The sequence below is a fragment of the Artemia sp. Qi Xiang Cuo genome, chromosome 11 (genome assembly GCF_049724085.1).
Source record: "Artemia sp. Qi Xiang Cuo chromosome 11, ASM4972408v1, whole genome shotgun sequence".
Taxonomy (NCBI): Eukaryota; Metazoa; Arthropoda; class Branchiopoda; order Anostraca; family Artemiidae; genus Artemia; species Artemia sp. Qi Xiang Cuo.
In genome coordinates this window covers 9,041,608-9,053,841 of record NC_142804.1, presented here as the reverse complement: position 1 = coordinate 9,053,841, position 12,234 = coordinate 9,041,608, and the positions used below count along the sequence as shown (strand labels likewise).

Here is a 12,234-nt window from a genome sequence, read left to right as displayed (position 1 = left end):
GATCTCTTGCATGATTTTTTAAAAGCAGAATGATTTGCTTAGTTAAAAATAAGTTGTTTTTTTTACTTAGTTCCAAGTTTGTGGAAGAGGTGAGAAAAGTGATGGGAGTGCCAGAATGGATGCTTTATGCAGACAGTCGATTCACAGAAGATGTTCAAATTGGAAAATGTGTGCAGTTCAAGCTCTATTTTTCGGGTAATCATTTTTATTTTTCACCGCTTGTAACTTTGGAAATCATAATACCATCTAAAGAGTTTCTGAACTAACGTTACAGAACCAAAATGCTTAACATGAAAAAAAAATCGAAATAAGTTAATAACCTTAGGTAAACAGTCCATCAACTCCTCCAGCATTTAGCCAATAAGAATACATGCTAATTTTGATTGGCTGACTTATTCGCCCTTTTCTTTTTTATATCCAGCCGATTAAACGACACCAATTAGTAACAAAACATAGATTCTATCGTCATCTAGAAAAATGAATCAAAATCGTCTCATGTCCACACATACATACGCACGTACTCAGAGTTCATGTCCTTGTCTACTGAAACCAAGGACTCTGTATATTTCATTTTAGATCTGCTTCACTATGCTTTCTGAAAAAAAAATTCCGGAAGACAGAAGCAACATTTTTAAGTGGAAGATTTAATACGCTTGACATTAAAATCAGCTATTTACTCAGGGTGCGTACTTCCCTCCTCTGAAATCTACAAATATGTACATTTTTTATCCTGAATGGGTTTGAGTTAAGTTTTTGTAAAGGCGCTGCGGTTTTTAAATTTGAGGGTCTGGAAATTGTTATAAAATATTTTTTAAATATGAATCTAACCCTTAAATTAGGATCTAATGAGGGTGAAAAAGTTATGCAAGGTCACAGGAAAAATGTCCAAATGAAAAGTCCAAGTATCTAGCTAGCATTAATAGTTACAACAGTAGATGCAGGGAAGATGTAGAGACTAAAATAGCCAAGTTGTCGGTCATTTTATCGCATTTGAAAAGTTTGAAAGAACAGAAAGTCAATTCGGCCCAATAGTAACCAAAACTCTGAAAAACGAAAGTACGATAAAAAAACGGACCGTTTTTTTTTTACACTGATTCCAAACATATAAAATACATTAATTCTAATGCTATCCGTCAAAAGCTACGAACTTGACAAAACTTGCCTGATTTTCAAAAAAGGGGGAGAGATCCTCAAAAGCCAAGGAATTTATATCAAAATCACACCGTCAGGTTCAGCATATTAGAGAAGCCGACAGTAGAGGTTTCAAGTTCCTATCTGCAAAAACGCGGATTTTGTTTGCCAGAAGAAAGATTACAGATGCATGTTTTTGTTTTGTTTTCAGGTGTGATCGTATCGAATCAATGGTCCTAGAAGATCGGGAGAGGGCTCATTTTAACGAAAATTAAAACTTATCGAGTCATGTTTTCCCCCAAAGGCATCCGATAAAAATTGGGGGATAGACATTTCATTTAGCATAGTTGAAAGGTCTAATAGCTATGCCTTTGGGGTGATGTGACCTCTCATAGTCCCGCGGGGAAGGACTGGAAGCTACGCAATTTGCCCATTGTTCACATATAGGCTAGTATTTGTTATTGGGAAATATATTGAATTTTTTCGGAGGGAGGGGAATTTTACATGGAGAGTTTTCCGTTAAAAGGAAATTTTTCAAGGAAAATTTTACACGTCGGGGAGGGATGGGGATCTCCTGGCATGATTTGAAAAACGGTCAGATATTAAAAAAAAAATTTTAACTCAGGAAAGGATAAAACTGACCCTGTACTGGGTAGTGATGTCTACAGAATCCCGTGTTCATGTGGGAAATTTTACATTGGTAGGACCCATCAACAACTAGGTGAACGTTTGCATGAACGCAAAATTTCAATAGATAAGTCCCTGAGATTAAAAAATAACAATGACAACTTTGATTCGGCATTGGCATCGAATATTTTCGAAAATCCGACCAATCTGGTTCTTTTTGACGAGGTAGCCTTAATATCTACTGTAAATGGCCTACCACAAACTTTTAAAGAGGTAATTGAGATAAAAAAAAAGTATATGACCCGAAATTTAGCAATAAATAGAGATACTGGAGATATTTCATTAAGCCCAATTTATGACAGTTTAATTTTGAAGGACTCAATGAATATTTTCACCCGGTAAAACTTCAAAGAACCTATTTGCACATCAAATGTTGAACGAATTTGTAGGCCAGCCAAAGCTATAGCAAAACAAAGGATTATTGCCCAATCATCTTGGTAGATTTCTTTTTCATTTATTCCAATCTGGTTCTTATTTAGTTTCTGTTCCGTCGTTGGCAAGTAAACTTCGAAAGGTTCGATTTTCGTTGGTTTCTTTTTCTTTTCTTTCTTTTTTGTTTAGCACTGATGACGACTCGGCGGAGATCCTTGTAGAAATATTTGCTTATTTCTTCTTCTTCATAGTTCGCCACTGGCTGACAAAATCCTCGTGTTTTCACCTTTTTTGATTTTATTTTTCATTTTGTTAGTTTCTTTCCTCTCAGAGTTTCATTTGTCAAGTGTTTGATCATCTACTTTTCCGTCTATTCTTTAACCAATAAGAGTTACACAGAATCATTCAATAAAGTTTTTATCAGCGGTTTCTCCTTCTTGGTCTTTTCGGAAATTTATCGAAATTTAAAAACAATTCCGGCTGTGGGTCTTTCTGAATTGCCCTATGGTTGATTTGGATTTCCAGACGTTTTGCTCTAATGATTTACTGTGTGTTATGTCTATTTTCATTCCCATGATACAAGAAGTGCTGTTGATTTTCGTTTACCTTCACTTTTTCTTTTCTTCACTTTCTTCACTTTTCTTCACTTTTGTGTTTTCTGTTTTTTCATAGAGGAACGCAAATACGGGAAAGTTCAAAAAGTGATGAGAAGACTATTAATGTTCTCCTTTTATTTAAAGAAACTATTAACGGACTGTTTTTTGTATAATGTGAATTTTGATTTGATATTTATTTCTATGTTTTTATGACGGTTTTCGGTGAGATATCTGTTCCGCAAGTAAAGATTGATTTTTTCTTAAATATTCGTTGATTATTGTGATGGTATTGGTGGTGTCGGGGGTAGAGTTTTTTTTTCTCAGTGATTTGTTTCTTCTACCTCTCCTGCGGACACCTGCTGCTTTTTAGGGGACGTATTAAAATGTTCCTGCATTGATTATGTGTTTTATTAAGGAATCCCTATCCCAATAAATGGGAAGGAGTAAAGATTAAAAATTCAAAAAATGGTTAGGATAAAACAGGAGCTTGTGCAGCTTCATTTGCCTCAGCTGCATCTTTGCTGCAATGATAAGATCTATCACAGCAGTTGCACGGGCTTAGAGTAGCGTGGAAGCATATGTATCCCGTTTGTTTTGGGCTAGGGGGAGTTCTTCGACCAGCGAGTTTTTCCATTGTTAACTCGTTCGCTAGGTCGTCCATTACTTCCTTTAGTACTAGCCCTTCAAGGTTCTTGCTAAGCATATGGATGAAGAAGAAGTCGCCAAATGATGTGCTATGGACCACTCTATCTAAAACGGCTGGTGAAGTGACTTTTCCGTTATACTGTGAAGTGAAGATATTGTATATTGTTATAACAAAAGATGGGCCTGCACTGAGTTCTAGAACTACTTATGAACATACCAAAAATTGAATGCTCTAAATTTGAAATAAATCGTATCAATTTTACGGGAAGGATCCTCTTGTTCTTCTTGAAAACATGAATGTCGACATTCACCGGTGAATGTCCAAAATATCTTCTTTTTTTTTTATCCTTGGATTTAGTTACCGTTGCCAGTCAACTTTTTCAATTTAATGCAAGGTTTGATGATGACAGGCTAGGTTAGATTAGGTTTGGTTAGCTTAGGTTTTTAACCCTTTTCTGGTTTTTATAACCAAATTTAACCTAACCTAAACTAACATAATCTAACCTAACTTTAACTTTACCATCATAGCTTGCATAAGACTGAAAAAGCTGACTCACAGAGCTAATTGAATCCAAGGAGAGAAAAGAGAATTTCGGACATTCACCGGTGAATTTCGACATTAACCAGGTTTCGGACATTCAAGGTAACATAGACATTCCAAAAGCCTTTGAAGCTGTTGCGCAATCCTTAGCCATTTTGCTTCTCAGAAGGATGAAAGTGAAGGCTTATATTCATCTTTGTGGAATCATGCCGCATCAATTTTTGCAAGGTTTGGAATTCAGACTATTGATCTCATTTACGTTCATTGGGGTGTGAAACGGGACTTTGTTTTAAGTGGTGTCATTTTAAACAACGCCATCCAAGTTACCATACATCTTACCCGCTTTATTTTATTCAGCTTTATGCAGACGTAGGTCATCTTTCCTGCGTCAATAACACTCTCCTCAACTCCTACTACATCAGGTGTTGTAGTTGCATTGTGCAATTAGTTTAAAAAAGCCTGTTCTGAAAAAATATGGTCAGGTAATGTTAATTAATACCTCTAAAGAAGAAGCTGCATAAATTGTTTCTCGAAAATTCACTGTATTGTAATTTTTGTAGATAAGAGTTTAAAGTTTATTTGATAATACTCTTTGAAAAGTTGCATATAATGGTGTGAATTTTGTTAAAGGTAATTATAAAAGATTGCAAATAAAGAACAATTGGATTGTTAAAAAAAAATTAAGTTGTTCGAAAGTCAAACTTTAGGTTAAAGAGCAAGGCGAAATAATTAAAACGAAATTTGTATATTAGTTTTACTTTTATTTGGTTAGATGACTTTCTCCAAACGTATTTAATTGTATTTAAGAACATTTTTATTAGTAATAAACATGCGTAACTCATGAATGAAATTACGTATCTAACATCTTTCTTCATATATTTTTAATATGTATATTAGGAGGTTTGACACCTATCAAATACCATGCTCTTTAAGCTAAAGTTCGAATTTTGCTTCAATTCTTTAAAAATTACCCCTTAATTATAAAGGCCGTTAATTAGAATAAATAGGTCCTATGAAAGTACTAAAAAATCTTTGGCTTAAAGAGCGAGGTATTTACTTGAAGGTGAACCCAGTCATATAGCTAATATTTTTTTATTCGTTTCAATTTTTGATGTTGCTCCTTACTTTCAGTTGAAAAACTTGTTTTTTTATATTTAATTTCTGATTTTTTTTTTTAAATAATGATGGGAAATCCGGCGCCCCCTTCATAGCAATGTCCCTTCCCCCATGAAAACTTCCTTCATGAAAAGATCCTCCCATATAACCCCCGACCCACCCCCCCCCCCCACAACCACAAAAAATTCCCCCTGAAAACGTCTGTATACTTCCCAATAACCAATACTACACATTGGGTAAAGTTCATAACTTTCAGCCCTCCCCCTGGGGGCTTCGAGGGATTAAGTCATCCTAAAAGACATAGTTATAATATTTTCGACCATGCTGAACAAAATGGCTATCTCAAAATTTTGATCGGGTGACTTTGGGAAAAAATTAGCGTGGGAGGGGGCCTTGGTGCCCTCCAGTTAGTTCGTCACTTAAAAAGGGCACTAGAACTTTTATTTTATGTTCCAATGAGCCCTCCCACGATATTCTAGGACCACTGGGTCGATACGATCACCCCGGGAAAAAAAAAAAACAAAAAACAAATAAACACGCTTCCGTCATATTTGTTCTGGCAAAAAATGGAAAATTCTACATTTTTGTAGATAGAAGCTTGAAACCCCTACAGTAGGGTTCTCTGATACACTGAATATGATTGTCTGAATTTTCATTAAGGTTATATAGATTTTAGGGGGTGTTTCCCCCCTTTTTCGAAAATCAGGCAACTTTTCTCAGGCGCGTAACTTTGGATAGGTAAGATTAAACTCGATGAAACTTATATATTTGAAATCAGAATTAAAATCTGATTCTTTTAATGTATCTATTGGTATCAAAATTACGTTTTTTAGAGTTTCGGTTACCATTGAGCCGGATCGCTCCTTACTTACAGTTCGTTACCACGAACTGTTTGATCGTGTGCTCCTCTTTTGTGTATTTATTGAAAGTACATGGACAATTGTTTATGAATCTTTTGAAGGAAAACATATTATGGTTTACTTACTAAGGTCAAGGGTCAATTTGACAAAATAACTATGGGTCGGATTGGATTATGATAAGTTTCCGCTCCTTGTTTTTCTCCACCCCTTTTTACCAGTTTATTCTGCTGAAGAAATACAGTAAATTCACTATATCTTTTTAGTTATACAAATATTTAATTGAGCCTGCAATTTGGAATAGAGATTGGATACGAAAAATTAGGCAAGAAAAAATGGGTCTTATATTTTTAATAAAGAAGTGAAATAAATAAAAGACAAATAAACACTTTAATTAAAAATGTTCCGAATATTTTGGTCCCACGTCCGGGAGCCTTTCTCAACCGGAAAAAAAAACGTCAAAAAAAGAACAAAAAAATGTTTTTAAAAAAATAACACACATAAAAATTACAACAACTAAACACACGAAGAGAAAAAAAAATTTAAACAAATAAGTAAGAAACAAACTCACATATTAAACAAAACTTCTACCACTGGTGCTTTGACATAGGACGCAAAAGCGAATATGTATAGTGATATGTGTTACAGTCCTCTTACAATCAGTGTATATATCGGAATCTATCAAAAGTTAATGCTATATTTACTTGAACAAACAGAAAAGGTCACATAACCCCAGGTCCATAACCCTTAATTAAATCTCACAGATTAGTCAACCAATTCATGAATTATAAATTGAATGGATTTTTTTGGTTGCTAGTTTTAGCTGCAGTCCGTTGACTTTTCCCAGTTTTTACCTCACTCAGATCTTTATCCGAAAGGCTATCGATTGTTTCAGAACATTTACTAAGATTAGTACTGGTTTAATGTTTTACCTGCGTTTTAAATAAACTATTAATAACAGAATATATCCTAAAATTCGCTTCATCCCTATTGATACTAATACCCCCATAGATAATCTTTTTTATTTCTATAATTCTCTGAAACCTTGTTTAAGTCCTACAGACGTATCTACAATTTTTGTCTGATCAAATAAAATACTGTGATGAGGAAAATTATAAACGTGTTCTGCTATAGCTGACTCAAACGTTTCCGGTTTTTAATTATGTTTTAGTGTTTTTTTTCGTAAATGGAAAAGCAGTGTGGTCTAAGAAATTATTGAGATTAGTTACATCTCTATGTGCTTTGTTATTGTTGAAATTTTCCGGAAATGACTTTTCAATTAGATGTGTGACCATTTGATATAACTGTTGATTCCACTTTGAGTTATATCAGGCCAAGCTGCATTATTTTACCTGATTAGTTTATTTTGATGGAAATAGTATTTTTGAATTGATATAGTTTTGTTTATCTTCTTCATTGATGATGTGTGAAAGCTCATGGTTCTTTGGGATTGCTTGTAACGCTTTTTGTTCGTAGCTTTTGGAGCGTTTTGTCTTTAAATCTTTAATTTATTCCTCTTGGGTGCAATTTACAAAGGAAACTTGTTTCAATATTAACACTATTTCTGTATACTTTTTTTTTTTTTGGGGGGGGGGGTTGACCCTCCTCCATTTTCTCCCAAACATATTCCTATGTTTCCCTTAAACATATTCCTATGTTTCCCCTATGTTTCCTATGTTGCCTAATAGAACCACCCCCCCTTGGGGGGGGTTCTATTAGGCATGTACATATCCCCTAAGTACATGCCTAATTGAAATATTTTGTATGTAGCTAAGCACATATGACGCTAAAGTTCAATGGGCGAAGATACGAAAAACTTTATTTATATTTTTTTATTTAGCGTTTTGTTTTCCCCTTAAATTCCAAATTTCAGCGCCTCTTTTTGGTTTGGATACTGAGCCAACTACTTTGGTAAGCCAAGTTTGTGGTTACTGCTACTACTAATAGTGACTTTTCCCTTCTCAGGTCCTGAATCCGCAAAGTTGGAACTGGATTTTAATTTGCTTCTTATTCATGGAAAATTAGATTTCCCTAGTATTTCAGTTCCGGGTGCATACCCAGACCCGAAACGGCAGAAGAAAATAGATTATAAACTGTGTAACACAAAGGAAGAAATACTGGCAGATAGAGGTAAAATATTTAGTAATAAAATTAATTTAGTCATTTAGTCTAGATTTTCGGAGAAGGAGGCGGTAGTATCTGGAGCTTTTTAAGGGTAGTTTGGTAGAAAATATGCATTATTAGGCTTATATATTGCGACTCGCAGCTTGTTCTGTCATAAAAAAAAGTCCTAGGAAGGGTTTGGGTGACAGGCTTGGACACACATTTGGGAAACTTAAATGCATATTTGCATATATATTAACATTGTTTCATCTATTATCTTCTTTATTTGTTTTCCTTTTGTGTTTTTTTTTTAGGCTTTAAATCTTATAGAACAGTACAACTATTTTGTAGCAGTTTTAACGCTACTTTTTTTTTTCTTAGCCCTCAGAACAAGGATTGTGTTATTATATGATGTTATAAGTATCAATGTTTTGACAGTTTTTGTTAGAGTTTCTTTGGTATGCTTTGTATTTTGCGTTTTGTTGTATTACATGGTAAGGTTTTTGTTGTATTACGTGATAAGGGTGAAAAAAAATGAATGGGTTTAACTATGGAAACACAAAATAAACTAAACATGTGTAGAGGCTCGACAAACAGTTCTGAAAATTCAGTAGCTTCTTGAATTTTAAAAAAAAAAGAAAGAAAAACCTTAAAGTAAAGTGAAAGTTCAAGGCATGGCTAATAACATTTTAATTATTGCGTTCTATACAAATTTGAAAATTCATCTGAAGTTTCTGAAAGTTTGATGAAAGTCGATAAAAATATATAGGTTTTAAAGTAGTCAACCATTTTAAGTTGAAAAGCTTGTCTTCAGTTTCTAAGGGCGTGATTGAGCTTGATCAAAAGGAATTCTCTCTTAGAAATCAGCAGTTGGGATATCACAGGAGTTTGTATTTTTGTATGCACACAAGTTATTGTCAGAAACACGTCATGTTTTTCTATGTATTACAAGACTTACGGACTGTTGTGTACTTTTGGTCACATAGGGCAGGGGAGGGGGGGGTTAAACCACTACTATTCACTCCTCTACAAGAGCACCGGTTGGGGAATAGGAGGGCAACTTTCCCAGTATAATTTTATTGTCCCATCTATATTTTTTTTAATTTTTTAAAAGTTTCATTAAAAAAATTCTAAAAGTAAAAAAAAGGAAAGTAAAAAAAAAGTAAAATTGCCCGTCCTCCTTCCTATTTTAACATTTTTTTGTGTAGAAGTACGTTTTTGTTTCTTTGCTGCAAGAATACATTGAAAAAAAATTGTTGTAAACACCTATTCCTTTTTCATGAATTTGGAGCCCCCCCCCTCACAGTGTATGCCCTTGATCTTGACTCTACCCGGCAATTTTGTTGATTTTGCAAGGATTTCTATGCTGCAAATGAAATATTTGCGTTCTATATGTTAATGTACTGCTGACACGAATGAATAAGCTTAGGTTAAAAATACATGCTTACAATGTTGTAGATGATTAATAGATATGGAGAATATGGAGAATTTTGTTAGCAATTGGTGGAGAAGTATGAACCTCCAGAGGTTATTCTTCGACGTACCTTTTTTAGGTTTCACTTACCTTTCGTCAAGTTTAATTTGATTTTCCTAATCCCCTCCCCCTCCCCCTCTATGTGTGTAACCCTACTTCTGTTTTTTCATGTTTTACTTAGCCACATTACGCACTGTTGTGAACCCCGTTTTGCCAATTTTGAAGTCTGTGAAGTACCTCTTGCGAAGCCGACTTTTTCTAATTTGGAACTACATACACCATGCTCTGAATGGCCTAAGAGCTTCGTTAAGCGAAACTATCGAAAAATTAGCCACTTCAAAAATTAATTACCAAGGGTAAAATAAATAAAATTACCAAGGGTAAAATAAAAAAAATCCTAGCACCAATGATTAGATTTAGCTCTTTTTGCAACCTTTAAACAAAAAGCACATGCTTCTACCATTTTAACGACCTAGGTAGGAGATGAAGGATGGACAAGTGAAAAGTCCTTTTTAATCAGTTGAGGCTCATAGATTTCTACTCCTCCCTCTCTCCTTCTTGTGTTCTCTCTCCCTCTTTTTTCAATTTTTCTTTTCCCCTTTCTGTATCTCTTTTCTATTCTTATAAATGGCGTTCCTATGCGTTATTTATTGAATTCATTTTTTTTCAGGAAGTCAAACGGATATCAGAAGTTCTGCGCACCAGTGCACTTCAACCCATATTCTTCTCTTATCTTTCAGTCTTGTATATGTTATCTACAATGTTGCAGTATTCTAAGTCATTTCAAGTTTCAAAATTGTATCTAAAGGGAAAGTCGCCTAAGTGTGCAAGTTTTTTAGGCAAGGCTTTTTTTGAAATGTATATTAAAAAAGAAAAGAAAAAAAAACACATTCGGCTAATATCTCCTTTTTTCTCTTCTCAAAGTTTCGAATTCCGATATTCTCTGCATCTCCATAGTGAAATTTTGAATTTTTCGTAAAGGAGCATGGAAAAAGTCTATTCTCCCCTTAAAATTTACCCACCAGGCAATAGCTTCACTTCACAAAAATGTAGAAGTTGGCAGGTGGGGGAGCAAGGGTGGATCCAGGATTTTTTTCGGGGGGAGGGTTTACTAATTTTTGACTTTGGGGGGGGGGGTTTACTAATTTTTGACTCAGTTTTCGACTAATTTTACTGATTTTTACCTAGGTTTTACTAATTTTCGACTTATTTTCGACTCGGTCAAGAATTTTTTTTTTTTTTGGGGGGGGGGGGTCAAACCAGGTACCCCCCCCCCCACCCCACCTGGATACGGCCTTGGGGAGGAGTATTTATTAATGGAAATAATGGAAGGTTATTTTTCAAAATCCAGAGGGGCAATTGCCCCCTACCCTGCCTCCTAATTGCTAACCCTGATACCACGGTAACATTATTGTACTGAAGTGGGAGGGTTCCCAAACACTTTGTACCGAACATGGTACGGATCCAATACAATTGTAACCTGATTCTGTTTACAATATTAATTAAATATAACAAAAATGAAAACTTAATAAAAAAATAAATATAATTCATTTTGCTGTGTTTTCTCTTCTAACAACGTTTAGATGTAAAATTGCTAAAAAGAAACGCTTCGTCTCAAATTAAAAAGTATTTCTTTCTTAAGGATTATATTCAGTTTATTCCCAACCTAATAGAAGAAAAATGTCTATTTAGTCCAGATATAGTCTTTTTTTTAGCATTTGAGAAATTTGAAAAAAAATTATCTTTGGATGTTAAAACAATTAGAGCCAGGGATCTAAATATTTGTAAATTCTATGGTCCAGCTCTAATTTTCTGGAAAATTAAATTCTAGCAACACATCCAGGGTGAAATACACCTTAGAATCCCGAGCATGTTTGTTATTATTGTTTAATTGTGTAATTAATTTCTAATTTTATTGGGGTTGTTAAAGTGGCTTTGACCTATTTTAACACTTAAATAGGTCAAAAACCACGTCTTAAATAGGTCAAAGCCACTTTAACAACCACAATAAAAATAGCGTTTAATAACGCTATATTATACGCGTTATTAAACGCTATTATTATTGGCGTTGTTAAAGTGGCTTTGACCTATTTTAACAACCACACTTAAATAGGTCAAAAACCACGTCTTAAATAGGTCAAAGCCACTTTAACAACCACAATAAAAATAGCGTTTAATAACGCTATATTATACGCGTTATTAAACGCTATTATTATTGGGGTTGTTAAAGTGGCTTTGACCTATTTTAACAACCACACTTAAATAGGTCAAAAACCACGTCTTAAATAGGTCAAAGCCACTTTAACAACCACAATAATAATAGCGTTTAATAACGCTATATTATACGCGTTATTAAACGCTATTATTATTGTGGTTGTTAAAGTGGCTTTGACCTATTTTAACAACCACACTTAAATAGGTCAAAAACCACGTCTTAAATTGGTCAAAGCCACTTTAACAACCACAATAAAAATAGCGTTTAATAACGCTATATTATACGCGTTATTAAACGCTATTATTATTGTGGTTGTTAAAGTGGCTTTGACCTATTTAAGACGTATGTAATTCTGAACTATGCGTATATTTTGTTTATATGCAATATTTTAGACGTTGATTTTACTTTATTGGACCAATCTAAATATAGATTTAACGAAAACGCTACTTTGCACATTAGAATTCACTGACAGTATAGTCGATGTGTGGTATCTCAAC

At 34.2% G+C, this 12,234-nt stretch overlaps 1 protein-coding gene across 2 annotated transcripts in view; it reads left to right on the top strand.

Moving 5' to 3' along the window:
- Rsod (superoxide dismutase family protein Rsod) overlaps positions 1–10,600 on the top strand; it is a 108,363-nt gene extending 97,763 nt beyond the window's left edge. For both annotated transcript variants that reach the window (XM_089096269.1, XM_089096270.1), the window contains 3 exons: positions 71–195; positions 7,911–8,075; positions 10,193–10,600. In XM_089096269.1, coding sequence (XP_088952395.1) covers positions 71–195; positions 7,911–8,075; positions 10,193–10,299 — 397 coding nt within the window. In that variant the 3' untranslated portion in view covers positions 10,300–10,600. The remainder of the gene's footprint in view (positions 1–70; positions 196–7,910; positions 8,076–10,192) is intronic.
- Positions 10,601–12,234: the final 1,634 nt, after the last annotated feature.